Consider the following 19,187-nt stretch of genomic DNA (forward strand, 5'->3'; position numbering starts at 1 on the left):
ATAAAAAATGTTACTTAAAAGTATGTGAAGTTGGTAGTGGTCTCCCTCAAAAGTCTTTAATTCAATAACAGTCGCGGAGTTCAAAATCCAGCATGGATGAAATAACACTTGAAGTATTTTCATTGATGTGTAACTAACTATATGCACAATAACTAAGTTCTGTTCTTTCAGGGCACTTTACTTCGAACTCCTTTTTAGAGTAAAATAGTAAATTTAGAAGGATGTAATGCATAAAAATAGAAAAAAACTGGATCAGTTTGAGTGGCGAACGCAAATGACGGCAAGGAAGAAGATTAACACATGTTTGCAAAGAAGGAAATAGCACTGAGGACAAAATTAAAAGATGAGAATCGATCCTTAGCCCCTCAGTATGAAAACAACAAACAATGTGGAAAAAATTGCGTTGTGCCTAACGATTATTTATGGTATCAAGAGTAAAGACAAAACCGGAAAAGTAGAGTTTTGGATGCAAATTATCACAAAGAGAGAAGATGAAAACATGTTTGCAAAGACGAAAATAACAAAGCGAAGAATTAAAAATTCGGATGTGGTCCTAATCACTCAGAATGAAAATAAAAAAAGTCTTAGAAAAATGATATTGTATCTGACGATTACTTAAGCTGTCAAGATTTACACCTCTGACGTCCGTCTGCTGCAGGATCCAAGAGCATTTTATGAGCTTATTATGACGTTCCTGGAGAAAAACAAGCTTCTCTCAAAGGCTCAGCACTGTTGTTAGGAAAAACCGCATTTGTGAAACACATTTTACTTGATTCATATACGACATCTTACTACCGGTAGATGCAGTTGAACAGGTAGATCCTGTCTTCCTAAATTTCCGAAAGGCATTTCTAATTGTGTCACATTGTCTACTATTAAACAAGTTACCATGTAACTGGCTTGGGGAATATTTTACTAACGGAACCCAGTAAGCTATACTAGACGGCGAATGTTTTAAAGAAACGGAAGTATCATCGGCTGTGCCTCAAGGAATGTTAATAAGATTTCTAATGTTTTCGTTGTTGTTGTTGTTGTGGTCTTCAGTCCTGAGACTGGTTTGATGCAGCTCTCCATGCTACTCTATCCTGTGCAAGCTTCTTCATCTCCCAGTACCTACTGCAACCTACATCCTTCTGAATCTGCTTAGTGTATTCATCTCTTGGTCTCCCCCTACGATTTTTACCCTCCACGCTGCCCTCCAATACTAAATTGGTGATCCCTTGATGCCTCAGAACATGTCCTACCAACCGATCCCTTCTTCTGGTCAAGTTGTGCCACAAACTTCTCTTCTCCCCAATCCTATTCAATACTTCCTCATTAGTTATGTGATCTACCCATCTAATCTTCAGCATTCTTCTGTAGCACCACATTTCGAAAGCTTCTATTCTCTTCTTGTCCAAACTATTTACCGTCCATGTTTCACTTCCATACATGGCTACACTCCATACAAATACTTTCAGAAATGACTTCCTGACACTTAAATCTATACTCGATGTTAACAAATTTCTCTTCTTCAGAAACGCTTTCCTTGCCATTGCCAGTCTACATTTTATATCCTCTCTACTTCGACCATCATCATTTATTTTGCTCCCCAAATAGCAAAACTCCTTTACTACTTTAAGTGTCTCATTTCCTAATCTAATACCCTCAACATCACCTGACTTAATTCGACTACATTCCATTATCCTCGTTTTGCTTTTGTTAATGTTCATCTTATATCCTCCTTTCAAGACACTATCCATTCCGTTCAACTGCTCTTCCAAGTCCTTTGCTGTCTCTGACAGAATCACAATGTCATCGGCGAACCTCAACGTTTTTATTTCTTCTCCATGGATTTTAATACCTACTCCGAATTTTCCTTTTGTTTCCTTTACTGCTTGCTCAATATACAGATTGAATAGCATCGGGGAGAGGCTACAACCCTGTCTTACTCCCTTCCCAACCACTGCTTCTCTTTCATGCCCCTCGACTCTTATAACTGCCATCTGGTTTCTATACAAATTGTAAATAGCCTTTCGCTCCCTGTATTTTACCCCTGCCACCTTTAGAATTTGAAAGAGAGTATTCCAGTCAACATTGTCAAAAGCTTTCTCTAAGTCTACAAATGCTAGGAACGTAGGTTTGCCTTTCCTTAATCTTTCTTCTAAGATAAGTCGTAAGGTCAGTAGTGCCTCACGTGTTCCAGTATTTCTACGGAATCCAAACTGATCTTCCCCGAGGTCGGCTTCTACCAGTGTTTCCATTCGCCTGTAAAGAATTCGTGTTATTATTTTGCAGCTGTGGCTTATTAAACTGATTGTTCGGTAATTTTCACATCTGTCCACACCTGCTTTCTTTGGGATTGGAATTATTATATTCTTCTTGAAGTCTGAGGGTATTTCGCCTGTTTCATACATCTTGCTCACCAGATGGTAGAGTTTTGTCAGGACTGGCTCTCCCAAGGCCGTCAGTAGTTCCAGTGGAATGTTGTCTACTCCGGGGGCCTTGTTTCGGCTCAGGTCTTTCAGTGCTCTGTCAAACTCTTCACGCAGTATCGTATCTCCCATTTCATCTTCATCTACATCCTCTTCCATTTCCATAATATTGTCCTCAAGTGCATCGCCCTTGTATAGACCCTCTATATACTCCTTCCACCTTTCTGCTTTCCCTTCTTTGCTTAGAACTGGGTTTCCATCTGAGCTCTTGATGTTCATACAAGTGGTTCTCTTATCTCCAAAGGTTTTCGTTATTCATAAAGATTTATCAGACATGATCGGTAGTTTACTCACGAAAGTTTCATCGTCAAACTACGGTAACACTTGACAAAGGTTCCACTTAGTGTCGTGAATAGCAGCTCCCTTTAATTGTTAATAAATGTAAAATAAACTAAATATAACAAATAGAAAGAAGCGGATAGTATCTGATTAGCAGAGCTGCCGTTTTGCCGGCCGTTGTGATCGAGCTGTTCTAGGCGCTTCAGTCCGGAACCGCGCTGCTGCTACTGTCGCAGGTTCGAATCCTGCCTCGGGTATTGATGTGTGTGATGTTCTTAGGTTAGTTAGGTTTAAGTAGTTCTAAGTCTAGGGGAGTGATGACCTCAGATGTTAAGTCCCATAGTGCTCAGAGCCATTTGAACCATTTTTTGTAATTAAATGTAACATACAGCGTGTACGTTAGAGACGAGATATACTACTGTGTCATTACACTTTTGGCGATAAATTACTGAAAACAGCAACTGCCATATAACAGCTTGGAGTAATAATTCGGAGCGACGTTAACTGGAATGATCACATAATACACAGTGTAGGAAAATCAGATGCCAGGCTGAGATTCATTGGAGGAAACTTAAGGAAATTCATTTCGTCCATGAAAGAAATGACTTATAACACGCTATTCGACCGTCTCTTGAGTATCGGCCATCAGTCTTGTATCCTTACCAGGTAGGATTAATAGACGAAATAGAGAAGCGCCAGTGAAGATCGGCGCGTTTCCTCACGGGATCGTTTACTGAGGGCGAGAGCGTTCTGGAGGCAACTAACAAACTCTAGTGGCAGACACTACATGAGATGCTTGAACATCACAAAAAGGTTGGCTATTGATAGTCCAGGGGGGGGACCTTCCGAGAAGAGTCGGATAATATGTTACTTCTTCCCAAGTACGTCTCAAGAAATGATCACAAACACAAAGAGAAACTCCGAGGAAGTGGAGCTAATATGAAGGTTTACCGACAATCATTCTTCCCGTGCGCCGGCAAGGAACAGAACGGAGAAGTGGGAACAGACACTGGTACCAGGTGTACCCTCCGCCGGACACCGTATGGTGGCTTTCGGAGTACAGTCGTAGATGTTAGCGAACATCCTGAGCATGTCACATCGTATGAGTAATTGGGGATGATGCACTGGCGTGCAAAACTAAAGGATTCTCTAAAAATTGTTTCGAGCAGTTATTTCATGAGCCGACACGAATATGTAATGGTTGTGAAGACACACTTGACCTCTTTACAACAAATAATCCCGAGCTAATAACGAGCAGCAAAACGGATACAGGGATTAGTGAACACAGAGTAATCGCAGACAGACTAAATATTATTATCCCCAAATCCTCCAAAAATAAACGACAAATATACCCATTGAAAAAAAGCAGATAAAAATTCGATTGAATCTTCCTCACGGACAATCCTCCCTCCTTCCAGATTAACAATGTAAGTGTAGACCAGATTTGGCTCGAATTCAAAGAAACGGAATCGACAGCAATTGAGAGATTTACACCAAATAAATTAGCAAACGACGGAGCTGACCCCCCTTGATACACAAAACGGGTTGTAACATTGTTGCAGAAGCAACGAAAAAAGCCTGCCAAATTTAAAGAAACGCACACTCTCCAAGATTGACAACCTTTCACAGAAGCTCGAAATTTAGCGCGGGCTTCAATGCGAGATGCTTATAATAGTTTCAACAATGAAACTTTATCTCTAAACCTGTCAGAAAATCCAAAGAGATTCTAGTCGTATGTAAAGTATGCTAGCGGCAAGGCACAATCAATGTCTTCTCTGCGCGATATCAGTGGAAATACCATCGACGACAATGCTGCCAAAGCAGAGTTACTAAACACAGCCTTCCGAAATTTCTTCACCAAAGAAGACGAAGTAAATATTCCAGAATTCGAATCAAGAACAAGTGCCAACATGAGTGACTTAGAAGTAGATATCCTGGGAGTAGTGAAGCAACTTAAATCACATAATAAAAGCAAGTCTTCCGGTCCAGACTGTATACCAGTTAGGCTCCTTTCAGAGTATGCTGATACAATAGTTCCATACTTAATAATGATGTACAACCGCTGACTCGACGAAAGATCCGTATCCAAAGACTGGAAATTTGCACAGCTCACACCAATAGTCAAGAAAAGTAGTAGGATAATCCCCAAGTTGAAGGCCCTTGTCATTAATGTCAATATGTAGCAAGACTTTAGAACATTTATTGTGTTCGAACATTATGAATTACTTTGAAGAGAGCGGTGTATTGACACACAGTCAACACAGCTACGTCTTTACTTACACGCAGTGTTGAGTGCTATTGTCAGGGGATTTCAAACTAGTTCCGTATTTCTCAATTTCCGGAAGGCTTTTGGCACTATATCACAGATGAGGCTTGTAGTAAAATTGCGTGTTTATGGAATATCGTCTTAGTTGTGTTACTGTCAGAGAGACTACAGTTCGTAGTAACTGACGGAAAATCATCGACTAAAAGAGATTTGTGGTATTCCCCAAGATAGTGTTATAGGCCCTCTGCTGCACCTTATCTATATAGACAATTTAGGAGACAATCTGAGCAGCTGTCTCTTGTTTGCAGACGATGCTGTCATTTATCGTCTAGTAAAGCTATGAGAAGTTCAAAACCAATTGCAAAACGATTTAGAAAACATATCTGTATGGTGCGAAAATTGGCAATTGTTCCTAAATAATGAAAAGTATCAGATCATCCATACGTATGCTAATAGAAATCCGTTAAAGTTCCGTTACACGATAAATCAGTCACAAAGGCCGTAAATTCAACTAAATACTTAGGAATTACAATTACGAACACCATAAATTGGTAAGAACACATAAAAAACTTTGTGGGGAATCCAACCCAAAGACTAGGTTTTATTGTCAGAATTCTTTGAAAATATAACAGATCTACTAAAGACACAGCCTACACTACAATTGTCCCTCCTCTTTTGGAGTACAGCCGCGGAGCGGCCAGGGATCCTTACCAGGTACGATTAACGGAGTACATCGAGAAAGTTCAAAGAAGAGCTAAATATTTTGTATTACCGCGAAATAGGGGAGAGAGTATCGCTGTCATGATACAAGATTTGGGGCGGACATCATTAAAACAAAGGCGCTTACCTTTGTGGTGGAATCTTCTCACGAAATTTCTTTCTCCAACTTTCTCCGAATGCGGAAATATTTTGTTGACGCCGACCTACGCAGGGATAAACAAGCATCATAATAAAATAAGGGAAATCAAAGGTCGCACGGAAAGATATATATGTTCGTTTTTCCCGGGCGTTGGTCGAGATTGGAATAATAGAGAATTAGTGTGAATATAGTTCGATGAACCGTCTGCCAGGCACTTAAATGTGATTTGCAGAGTATTCATGTAGATGTAGGATTTAAGTAACGCATGATATGTCACTGCCAAGTGACATAGCTCCGTGAAACTTGGACCATACATAGTAAGAAGTGTTGTAGTATAGTGCGCAAGGTAACTGAAAGAAACACGCAAAGAGACGAACAGAAATGACACTTTTATTCAAAGACATTATTTACACTGATGTCACCGCGATAAACGATGGTCCTCTGAAAATTAAAAAAAGGGTGGAAATGGTACTTAAAAGGTGCGTGGTTACCATGGACGACAGTACACGCTCTAGAACGTGCTCCCATCCTAGCCATGAGTGGTAGAGCGTTCCATTCCTCCACCAGTGCGGTTGACAACTGCTGGATGGTTTCTGGTGCATGTGAAACTACTGCAATATGTCGCCACAACCCATCCGATGCGATTTGACGGGATTTAAGTCGGAGGAACGGATAGGCTAGATTCGGCGAATATCCTCTCGTCATATACCTCCTCCACCTGCGCAGATCAAAGCGTTCGCCCTCTGTCAAACGTAAAAATGAAGTCATGGCGACATACATCCCTGAAAAGACGCGCTACGTAAGGATTACAGTCTCACAATAACGTTGCCTGTGGGTAAACTGTATTCAAAGATTTTCGATAGTGCCTAAAGCATAAGGATGGGACCAACGAGTGGGTCGCCTGCTCTTCTCGGCTGAGAGCAGATTCAGATTGAGTAGTGAATCTGGACGCTCCCTCACATGGTGAAAAGTGGTAACAAGTAATGCAACCAGGAAAATTGTCGAACACGATCGTTTTAGTGGTGCAGGTGTTACTGTGTGGGGAGGGATAATGTTTCATGGCCATACTGACCTCCATATCTTTGACTCAGTAAACTCATTGGTCAGCATTATGGTGACACTGTGGGTGCATCCTACCCTAACTTAATTTTGATTTAAGGGAATGCGGGATGGCATCAAATAGCACACATGGAGAAGCTCTTGGAACGAATTTATAAGGACTGGCCTGCTCGTTCCCCCAATTTAAATTCCATGAAGCGCATGTGGGATGCTTTGGGGAGACGTGCTGCTGCTCGTCTACACTCCACATGTACCACCGACCTTCGACAAGCTGTCAAGCGCGCTGATGGAAGAATGGAACACCCTACCATAAAAAGCCCTTACCAATATTGTTGCCAGTATGGCAGCATGTTGCAGAGCATGGATTGCTAAAAACCATGCAATGCCTTTTGTAATGTCCAGGAGACAATCATGAATGGCGGTGACTTCATTGTTATTATTGCCTTTGAATAAAAGTGTCGTTCTGTTCATGTTATTACGTATCTCTTTCGGTTACCTTCTGTACTTTACTGTAGCAGTTGCTTCTATGTATGGTCCAAATTTCATTGACCTATAATACTTGGCAGTAGTACATCATGTAAAAGTTTTCGTCCTTAGGTTTTAGGCAACAGTACACTAAGAAGCGATATGAATTAGGGCGATTACGTAATATCAGTATTAGGGAATGGAAGACTAAGTTTCGCTTGAAGGATTGTAGGAAAATGAAATGCATCTGTAAAGAAAATCGCAAGAAAGAGCTAGTGCGACTAGTTCTAGAATACTGTTCCGGTGTTTGGAATCTTTTATGAAGTAGGCATGACAACAGAATTCAAAAACGCGCTGCTACATCTACATCTACATACACTACTGGCCATTAAAATTGCTACACCAAGAAGAAATGCAGATGATAAACGGGTATTCATTGGACAAATATATTATACTAGAACTGACATGTGATTACATTTTCACGCAATTTGGGTGCATAGATCCTGAAAAAACAGTACCCAGAACAACCACCTCTGGCCGTAATAACGGCCTTGATACGCCTGGACATTGAGTCAAACAGAGCTTGGAAGGCGTGTACAGGTACAGCTGCCCATGCAGCTTCAACACGATACTACAGTTCATCAAGAGTAGTGACTGGCGTATTGTGACGAGCCAGTTGCTCGGCCACCAATGACCAGACGTTTCCAATTGGTGAGAGATCTGGAGAATGTGCTGACCAGGGCAGCAGTCGAACATTTTCTCTATTCAGAAACGCCTGTACAGGACCTGCAACACACGGTCGTGCATTATCCTGCTGGGTTGTAGGGTTTCGCAGGGATCGAATGAAGGGTAGAGTCACGGGTCGTAACACATCTGAAATGTAACGTCCACTGTTCAAAGTGCCATCAATGCGAACAAGAGGTGACCGAGACGTGTAACGGATGGCACCCCATACCATCACGCCGGGTGATACGCCCGTATGGCGATGACCAATACATGCTTCCAATATGCGTTCACCGCGATGTCGCCAAACACGGATGCGACCATCATGATGCTGTAAACAGAACCTGGATTCATCCGAAAAAATGACGTTTTGCCACTCGTGCACCCAGGTTCGTCGTTGAGTACACCATCGCAGGCACTCCTGTCTGTGATGCAGCGTCAAGCGTAACCGCAGCCATGGTCTCCGAGCTGATAGTCCATGCTGCTGCAAACGTCGTCGAACTGTTCGTGCAGATGGCTGTTGTCTTGCAAACGTCCTCATCTGTTGACTCAGGGATCGAGACGTGGCTGCATGATCCGTTACAGCCATGCGGATAAGTTGCCTGTCATCTCGACTGTTAGTGATACGAGGCCGTTGGAATCGAGCACGGCGTTCCGTATTACCCTCCTGAACCCACCGATTCCATATTCTGCTAACAGTCATTAGATCGACCAACGCTAGCAGCAATCGCGATATGCTACTTTCCGACCTTTATCAAAGTCGGAAACGTGATGGTACGCATTTCTCCTCCTCACACGAGACATCACAGCAACGTTTCACCAGGCAACGTCTGTCAACTGCTGTTTCTCTATGAGGAATCGGTTGGAAACTTTCCTCATGTCAGCACGTTGTAGGTGTCGCCACCGGCGCCAACCCTGTGTGAATGCTCTGAAAAGCCAATCATTTGCATATCACAGCATCTTTTTCCTCACGGTTAAATTTGGCGTCTGTAGCATCGGTTAAATTGGGCGTCTGTAGCACGTCATCTTCGTGGTGTAGTAATTTTAATGGTCAGTAGTGTAGATACTCAGAAAGCTACCATGCGCTGCATGGCGGAGAGTAACCTGTACCATTTGTAATCATTCCCTTTCTTGTTACACTCGCAAACGGAGAGAAGAAGAAACGACTCTCTACATGTTTCCATACAAGCCTCAATTTCTCTCGTCTTGTCTTGTCTTTTCGGCCCTTAATCGAAATAGACGTTATCGGCTGTAGAATTGTTCTACAGTAGCCGCAAACGCTGCTTCTCTAAATATTCTCAATAGCCTTTCACGGCGGGATATCGTCTTTGCTTCGGGGATTCCCATTTGAGTACACGGACCACTCACCTGTTGATCGAACCTACCAGCAAGAAATGTAGCAGCACCCTTCTGGTTATTCAGAACTAATTGGGAGCCCAGTCTCGAGCAGCAGTCAAGTGTGGGTCACACTAGAATTCTGTAGGCGACCTCCTTTATATGTGAGCTACACTTGCTAGAATTCTACCGATAAGTCGAAGTCAACCATTCACCTTCCGTACTGAAGACATTACATGTTCGTTCCATTTCGTGTCACTTTGCAGCGTTATGTCCAGGAATTTAATCGATGTGACTGTGTCGAGCAGCACATCACTAACTTTGTATTCGAACAACAGACGATTATTTTACTACTCGTCTTCATTAATTTACATTTTTCTACATTTAGCGTAGGCGGTCATTCATCACACTAAATAGAACTTCTGTCTAAGTCATCCTATATCCTCCTATTGTTACTCTACGATGACACTTCCTCATACATTACAGCGCCATCGTAACAGGTCCGTGTAGCCCATGTCAAAGTGTAACAGAAATGTGTGGGGATCTTCAATGGAAAGCCTTGTAACAAAGACAACGCAGTTCTCATAAAATTCTGTTGGATAAATTTAGAGAACCCGTATTCGACGAAGATAATGTGACCATTCTGCAGCCACCTGCTCGTATCTCACATAGGGGTCATAAAAATGAGACAAGAAGGATTTAGGGAATGGCATAGATAGGAAAATTAATGATACTGGTCCGATATGCCATCCGCAACGCACTGTAAAGTGGCTTGCAGAGTATATATCTAAGTCTAAATTATGTACATGTAGATGTAGACAGAATAGGAGAAAATAAAACTGTTGGATGCTTGAAGGAAGACTAAGGGAAATTTCTGAAATTCAGCAGTAGAGATTCTAACAGTGGAAACAACTGCGGCAGCATATTGGTGTATCAGGACGGTATGGGCGCCCGCTTTACCACAGTGGGCCAGCCGTAACGCGGGCGACAGGTGGGTGGAAGAGAAAAGCGGAACAGAGGAAAATCGGCGGGCAGAAGATGCGGGCAGCGTCGAGCGCGTACCAGGCTGCGGGCTGCCGGGGGCGGAGACCCCCTGCGCTACCACGCCCAGTGCAGGCGGCGGCGTGGCCAAACATGGACGCGCTAAGCAGCAGGTGAGTGCTCAGTAGGAATGCACGCTGCAAAAACACGTCGATGTTTTTATGGATGCAATATCGTGACGTCGATGTGGTGAGGATATATCGAGAAATATATCTGTGTTTCGAAATCATAGATTGTTGTTTACAGACAAATAGGGATGTGTTTTGGGTAAGACTCGATTTGAAACAAAAATGAAATTTTCATAATGATCAAAATCTTTTGTTAGAAATAACAAAGAATGTTACAACAAAAAATAAGGTTTCTAAAAATATTTCAGTACTACAGAAGCTTATTATGAAGCGGTTGTCGATGGACATGCTTCACCACCGCATTATACAGTGTTACAAAACGATGCCGACAGAGGGTTTGTAGAGAGCGTCTTGAGGCACAAACTGAGGACTGAGGATAGGATCCCGCGTCCGGAAACGTCATCCAAGAGTCTCGAACTTATAGGCGCCGAAGCCTGCCGTTAGGTCATCCCCTCGGCAGTAAACGTGGCCTTTTATACCGACAGATCATGGGTGGAACATCTCGCATTGTAGTCTGTTATTAATTAATCGAAACTGATTGTCACGATCGCCAGTGGAGAAGATGGAGCTAGCTGCTGCTTGAACAGTCCTTTTCTCCTACGAATGTCGCTGATGACCTTGTCGTTGGGCGTCATGTCACGCACTGCGCGGCCACTCCCGCCGGAGGTTCGAGTCCTCCCACGGGCATGTGTGTGTGTGTGTGTATGTGTGTGTTGTTCTTAGCATAAGTTAGTTTAAGTAGTGTGTAAGTGTAGGGACCGATGACCTCAGCAGTTTGGTCCCATAGGAATACACACACATTTGAACATTTTTAAGATCCATCCTATGAATGTGACACTCTGGTGCCTCGGTGGTTAGCGGTTTTGGATATGTGTTTTTATCTGCAGTTTATTTTTCTCCTGAAACCCTCTAAAATCTCCAGTTTTTGTTTAGAGAGGAGAAAATTAAACTGCAGGCTGAAACCCTTGTCCGAAAGCGTCATCCACCACGACAACAGAGCGCCGCATTCTTAGGAGACGAGACATGTCTACGCAGCGGCTAGCTCCATCATCTTCACTGCCGATTGTTTAGATGTTCCGCCTACTGTCCGTCAGCGTAAGAAGTCACATTTGTTGCCGAAGCGGTGGCTTAGTGACAGGCGCCGACACCTATAACTTCGATGCCCTCTAGCTTCGTTGTATAACGTTTCCGGGCACGCGTTCCTATCGTCAATGTATTCCTCAATATTCTCTCTGCAACTCCTCCAAGTTTGTCGGTATCGTTTTGTAACACCCAATGTAGTCGGTCTGCAAACGAAAGAGCAAGCAGCGCTAGTAGTGGGGGAACTGGCTTTTACCGGACAGACGCCTTACAGGATGACTAAACCAGGCCTCACAGGAGATATGACAGAATTAATGAACGAGTAGTTGGTCGAATTTTGTAACTGACGATTTATTCACAGGAACACACTGAGGTGACAAAAGTCATCGGATAGCGATAAACACATATACGGATATCGCGTACTCAAGGTATAAAAGGGCAGTGCCTTGGCAAAAAAAAAAAAAAAAAAAAAAAATTGTTCAAATGGCTCTGAGCACTATGGGACTTAACATCTATGGTCATCAGTCCCCTAGAACTTAGAACTAATTAAACCTAACTAACCTAAGGACATCACACAAGACCCAGTCATCACGAGGCAGAGAAAATCCCTGACTCCGCCGGGAACCGAACCCGGGAACACGGGCGCGGCAAGCGAGAACGCTACCGCACGACCACGAGCTGCGGACAGTGCCTTGGCAGAACTGTCATTTGCACTCAGCTGACTCACGTGAAAATGTTTCCTGCGTGATTGTGACCGCACAACGAAAATTAACAGACTTTCAGCGCGGAATGGTAGCTATAGGTAGATGCATACCACATTCCATTTCAGAAATCGCTGGACAATTCAATATTCCAAGATCCATAGTGTCAAGAGTGTGCTGAGAATACCAAATTTCAGGCATTACGTCTCACCACAAACAACGCAGGGACCGAAGGGCTTCACTTAACGACCGAGAACAGCGGGTTTTGCGTAGAGTTGTCAATACTAACAGACAAGCAGCACTGTGAGATATAACGCAGAAATCAATGTGGGACGCACGACGAACGTATCCGTTATGACATTGCAGCGAAATTTGTCGTTAATGGGCTATGGCAGCAAACGACCGACGCGAGTGCCTTTGCTAACAGCACGACATCGCCTACAGCGCCTCTCCTGGGGTCGTGACCGTATCGGTTCGGTCCTAGACGACTGGCAAACCGTGGCCTAGTCAGATGAATCCCTATTTCAGATGGTAAGAGCTGATGGTAGGGTTCGAGTGTGGAGCAGACTCGACGAAGGCATCGACCTGAGTTGTCAACAAGGCACTGTGCAAGCTGATCGTGGCCCCATAAAGGTGTCAACTATGCTTAGATGGAATGGACTGGGTCTTCTGATACAGCTGAACCGATCATTGACTGTAAATGGTTATGTTCGGCTAGTTGGAGACCATTTGCAGCCATACATGGACTTCATGCTCCCAAACAACGATGGAATTCGTAATAGCACCGGAACACAATTGCTCGCAATTGGTTTGAAGAACGTTCTGGGCGGTTCGAGGGAGCGATATGGCCGCCCAGATCGCCTGACGTGGGTCCCATCGAACATTTATGGGACGTTATCGAGAGGTCAGTTAGTGCACAAAATCCTGCACCGGCAACACTTCAGCAATTATGGACTGCTATAGAGGCAGCATGGCTCGATATTTCTGCAGCGGACTTTCAGTGACTTGTTGCCACATTGAGTTGCTGCACCACGCGGAGCGAAAGAAGGTCCGGCACGGTAGTAGGAGGTGTACTGTGACTTTTGCCACCTCATTGTGTAATACCAGGTCACGGTAATGCAGTCAATAGAGGTGTTCTGTTGTAAAGTCGAACTAGTTCGTGTCCTGCTATATACTGTATAAATATACAGCCATCTCAACAATGGAAGATGCGACAAAGTTGCATGTACGCAGACTGAAGCAACGAATGAAAATTTGTACACTCTGGAATTCGAATCCAGTCTCCAAGCGGAGAAAATCTCCGATCTAGCCTAGAATCGAACCCTTGTCCACTCGATTAGCAATGTGCCGTGCTGAATCAACAGCTAATGAGACGGGCATCGTACAATATTCAAGCAGTTTTCATTACTCTTCGTGTTAAAGTTTTGGAAATGGATACGTGGTCTGCGACCATTTACAAAGTAAAATTAAAGGAATAACAGCCCTCGGTCGCAAACAAAGAAGTACACTCCTGGAAATTGAAATAAGAACACCGTGAATTCATTGTCCCAGGAAGGGGAAACTTTATTGACACATTCCTGGGGTCAGATACATCACATGATCACACTGACAGAACCACAGGCACATAGACACAGGCAACAGAGCATGCACAATGTCGGCACTAGTACAGTGTATATCCACCTTTCGCAGCAATGCAGGCTGCTATTCTCCCATGGAGACGATCGTAGAGATGCTGGATGTAGTCCTGTGGAACGGCTTGCCATGCCATTTCCACCTGGCGCCTCAGTTGGACCAGCGTTCGTGTTGGACGTGCAGAGCGCGTGAGACGACGCTTCATCCAGTCCCAAACATGCTCAATGGGGGACAGATCCGGAGATCTTGCTGGCCAGGGTAGTTGACTTACACCTTCTAGAGCACGTTGGGTGGCACGGGATACATGCGGACGTGCATTGTCCTGTTGGAACAGCAAGTTCCCTTGCCGGTCTAGGAATGGTAGAACGATGGGTTCGATGATGGTTTGGATGTACCGTGCACTATTCAGTGTCCCATCGACGATCACCAGTGGTGTACGGCCAGTGTAGGAGATCGCTCCCCACACCATGATGCCGGGTGTTGGCCCTGTGTGCCTCGGTCGTATGCAGTCCTGATTGTGGCGCTCACCTGCACGGCGCCAAACACGCATACGACCATCATTGGCACCAAGGCAGAAGCGACTCTCATCGCTGAAGACGACACGTCTCCATTCGTCCCTCCATTCACGCCTGTCGCGACACCACTGGAGGCGGGCTGCACGATGTTGGGGCGTGAGCGGAAGACGGCCTAACGGTGTGCGGGACCGTAGCCCAGCTTCATGGAGACGGTTGCGAATGGTCCTCGCCGATACCCCAGGAGCAACAGTGTCCCTAATTTGCTGGGAAGTGGCGGTGCGGTCCCCTACGGCACTGCGTAGGATCCTACGGTCTTGGCGTGCATCCGTGCGTCGCTGCGGTCCGGTCCCAGGTCGACGGGCACGTGCACCTTCCGCCGACCACTGGCGACAACATCGATGTACTGTGGAGACCTCACGCCCCACGTGTTGAGCAATTCGGCGGTACGTCCACCCGGCCTCCCGCATGCCCACTATACGCCCTCGCTCAAAGTCCGTCAACTGCACATACGGTTCACGTCCACGCTGTCGCGGCATGCTACCAGTGTTAAAGACTGCGATGGAGCTCCGTATGCCACGGCAAACTGGCTGACACTGACGGCGGCGGTGCACAAATGCTGCGCAGCTAGCGCCATTCGACGGCCAACACCGCGGTTCCTGGTGTGTCCGCTGTGCCGTGCGTGTGATCATTGCTTGTACAGCCCTCTCGCAGTGTCCGGAGCAAGTATGGTGGGTCTGACACACCGGTGTCAATGTGTTCTTTTTTCCATTTCCAGGAGTGTATTTTGCCCTAGGTTTCGGCACTGCTACTTGATATTTATCTTACAACTCGATATTCATTTTGTGTGTGACATGTAAGTATTGTTTCTTTGTTGTACTGCTAGTCAGTACTTACACTTTAAAATTTTTTTCCCAACAATTTTGTATTTATGTTATAGGCCAGTTTGAGTGCTTTACTTCTGATGAAGGCACTCTTAGTAATGCCGAAACCCAGGTCAAAATATTTCTTTTCTGCGACCGAGGGCTGTTATTGCTTTAATTTTATTCTTCGTGTTTTCTAATAGATTTTCGGTGTCTCTTATTAATTTAATCGAAGTGTGGTCGGCAATATTCGATGCTATGTACGTACAAGACCAACCTCTCTCCGGAGTTGGTTTATTTGATACTGTGAACATACCATGGAATGTCGACCAACGAATTGCAAGACTGATTTCTCTGTCTGTGTTATTCAATCGCCTATCAATATTAACTCATTTATATAAAAAGCTTTCTAAATTCTGGGACACATAATTCTTTACAAATATTGTTGAGGATTGTACGTGCAAACACACACACACACACACACACACACACACACATTCAGAACACTGAAGTGCAGAAAATTTAACATCAATCTCGCGGTGAATAAATAATTTTTTGCGCTTTACCTGCAAGAGAACTTGTACTAATTGCAGCAGGATATTATGCACTGTCTTGTTTCAAGTCTTGTAATTCACATTTTCTAAGACTTCTGCTTCTGGATAAGAAGAAGTAATCTAATAGAAACGACGTTAGGATTTCACTAATGAGTGAGAATAATGAAATAAAATTTATCTTATGTACAAGACAATTGTAAACTTGTATCACACTGTATGTGAAGGAAGTTTTAAAACCAGATGTCCGCTGTGATTGTAGGTGGAACTTTTCATTTTATCTTTTATCTTGTTTATGGGGATTTAAAGTTTTTATTTATATATGTTACAGACAGAACAAGACGGTTAACATATGGACCAGGGAGAAAATATGCGTCTTAATTGATCGAACACAGAAATTTTAAGCGCGTCCATTTTCGTTAACAAACTGCGTGATTTGCGCGCGAGACACAGCAGACAAACCGTTGGAGAGTGTTGCATTCGCAGATCGTAATGAAACACATTCCTTGTTGTGCACCAGCTCATGTCCAACTGTGCAGCAACCACTATGGAAACCAGGAAACCATGCCTGGCGTGCTTCCTGTCTGAGGAGGGCTGGAATTAGTTTCCTACCTAGCAGTGCAGAGCAGCGGGCGGTGTTTCGCTTGGGTTCTGATACTGTGTATTCAATGACCTGAGATCATGCGTTAGTTATATTAGTCACTAATTCTACATTCAGTATATTGCTAATGTATTTAATGGCAACTCAACGCTCCAGGGCGTGTATGAGCAAAGTGTTGCCATTTATTTAAAAGGCGCGCTGCGGATTGGCACGTATCACATTGGTAAACAACCCGTAGGTGCTTCTTGTGACACAGTACTGCAGAGAGAGAGTGGAGACTCGCCCGCTACAGCCAATAGCGTAACTGATGCATCGAGAGTAAGCTGTAGGATGACAAGCTTCACACGGAGAAGTTGTGTTGTATATAGTAGTAACTCTCCATATGTCTTGGCTGACCCATCGGCACAGACCGACCACAGTGTCAACTGCGCCATTAGTTTCATTGGATGTGGTAGAGAGAGGCGTTGGGTCAGCACGCCGCTCTCCAGCCCGTTGTCAGGTTTCGTGACCTGGAGCCGCTGCTATCCGGTCAAGTAGCTTTTCAGTTGGCATCATGAGGCTGAGTGCACCCTGTCTACTCCTCCCTCCAATTAAAAATACCAGGTAGTACCGAGAATCGAACCAGGGTCCTCCACGTGGCAGTCAGTCATGTTGACACCTTTCCTTATTTGTTCGTCAATATTCTCGTCAGCCGGCCGCGGTGGCCGAGCGGTTCTAGGCGCTTCAGTCGGGAACCGCGCGACTACTGCGGTCGCAGGTTCGAATCCTGCCTCGGGCATGGATGTGTGTGATGTCCTTAGGTCCGTTAGGTTTAAGTAGTTCTAAGTCCTAGGGGACTGATGACCTCAGGTGTTAAGTCCCATAGTGCTCAGAGCCATTTGAACCATCTGAGTCAATATTCTCGTCATTTGGTCTGGGCGAACTACATATGACACTCCTCCAGGTTCATGTTGAATACATCACTGAGCTTTTTTTTTGTTACAGAGGATAGCCAGCCCTCAGACCGAAAACGCTGAGCTACCATGTCGGAAACACTGAGCTACGGGGGTGGGCATGATAGATAAACAACGTCAACAGTAAAACATTTAAAAATTTACCAAATCCAGCAGCTAGATAAACTTTTTACAACAAGAGTCCTGTTTGCAAGCAGTCGATGATAAGGGGCCATTTCATCAGAGTTATACACTCGACAGTTATTTGCCATTACTTTGGTTAGAATTTGAGGAAATTGTGAAGCAGATTCACCGTCAGAGGATCTCGCTTGTCCTTCAGGGCCCGTTTTTTTTTAATTTCATGGCGACATTTCTATCTTGTAAACCACCCTTCGGGAGCGATAAAGTCTTTGTTACCATGTAAATCAGAGTGAAATTTTGCAACTTGGGCTTTAATATTAACCTGGAATGTGGCTCCACTTTCACTTCACTCTGTTAAAAACCACTCATAAAAATATTCGTTCAGTTCACTTCCTTTCCTAGTTTCTTCATTTTATGAAAGTTTCCGCCTGACTTTTTACTGTTTTAGTGAAACTTCTACGTTAATGCTTATCGTCATCCATCCCCTGATTGTTCCTTGAGATACGCCACACTTAAGTGCTGTATTTGCTTTTGTATCACCATTCTCCATACGATCAATAATCCTTAACTGATCACTCACAGAATACGCTTTTCATTACCGTGACAACGTAACAAGCACGCTGAAATCTAAATTTTGAATGAATAATGTATGTTGCATGGTATGGATGTGTTTATCTCGATTACTGTCGACCATTGTTCCATAGTCACTTTTCTCACTGTCACGTTCTTAACGTGTATTCCGGTCTGTATGCAGCGTCAGTCCTGATATAACGATAATAGTAGGTTTAATAATGAATAAAAAAAATAGGAGTACGGGTAAGCTACTACAAACAGCATAGTCAACGCATTGTTGTGGCCAAGACAGACATGAAGCCCACGCCTAGTACAGTAGTACAAGTTTATATGCCAACTAGCTCTGCAGATGATGAAGAAGTTGATGAAATGTATGATGAGATAAAAGAAATTATTCAGGCAGTGAAGGGAGATGAAAATTTAATAGTCATGGGTGACTGGAATTCGACAGTAGGAAAAGGAAGAGAAGGAAACGTAGTAGGTGAATATGGATTGGGGCTAAGAAATGAAAGAGGACGCCGCCTGGTAGAATTTTGCACAGAGCATAACTTAATCATAGCTAACAGTTGGTTCGAGAATCGTGAAAGAAGGTTGTATACATGTAAGAACCCTGGAGATACTAAAAGGTTTCAGATAGATTATATAATGGTAAGACAGAGATTTAGGAACCAGATTTTAAATTGTAATTCATTTCCAAAGGGCAGATGTGGACCACAATCTATTGGTTATGAACTGGAAATTAAAACCGAAGAAACTGCAAAAAGGTGGGAATTTAAGGAGATGGGACCTGGATAAACTGAAAGAACCAGAGGCTGAACAGAGTTTCAGGGAGAGCATAAGGGAACAATTGACAGGAATGGAGGAAAGAAATACAGTAGAAGAAGAATGGGTAGTTTTGAGGAATGAAATAGTGAAGGCAGCAGAGGATCAAGTAGGTAAAAAGACGAGGGCTAGTAGAAATCCTTGCGTAAC

General features: G+C 44.0%; 1 protein-coding gene across 1 annotated transcript in view; it reads left to right on the forward strand.

The window, feature by feature from the left end:
• The first annotated feature begins 10,582 nt into the window (after positions 1-10,582).
• Positions 10,583-19,187, forward strand: part of LOC126101125 (uncharacterized) — a 149,505-nt gene continuing 140,900 nt past the window's right edge. The window contains exon 1 of the mRNA XM_049911810.1: positions 10,583-10,614. Coding sequence (XP_049767767.1) covers positions 10,595-10,614 — 20 coding nt within the window. The 5' untranslated portion in view covers positions 10,583-10,594. The remainder of the gene's footprint in view (positions 10,615-19,187) is intronic.

The sequence above is a fragment of the Schistocerca cancellata genome, chromosome 9 (genome assembly GCF_023864275.1).
Source record: "Schistocerca cancellata isolate TAMUIC-IGC-003103 chromosome 9, iqSchCanc2.1, whole genome shotgun sequence".
Classification (NCBI taxonomy): domain Eukaryota; kingdom Metazoa; phylum Arthropoda; class Insecta; order Orthoptera; family Acrididae; genus Schistocerca; species Schistocerca cancellata.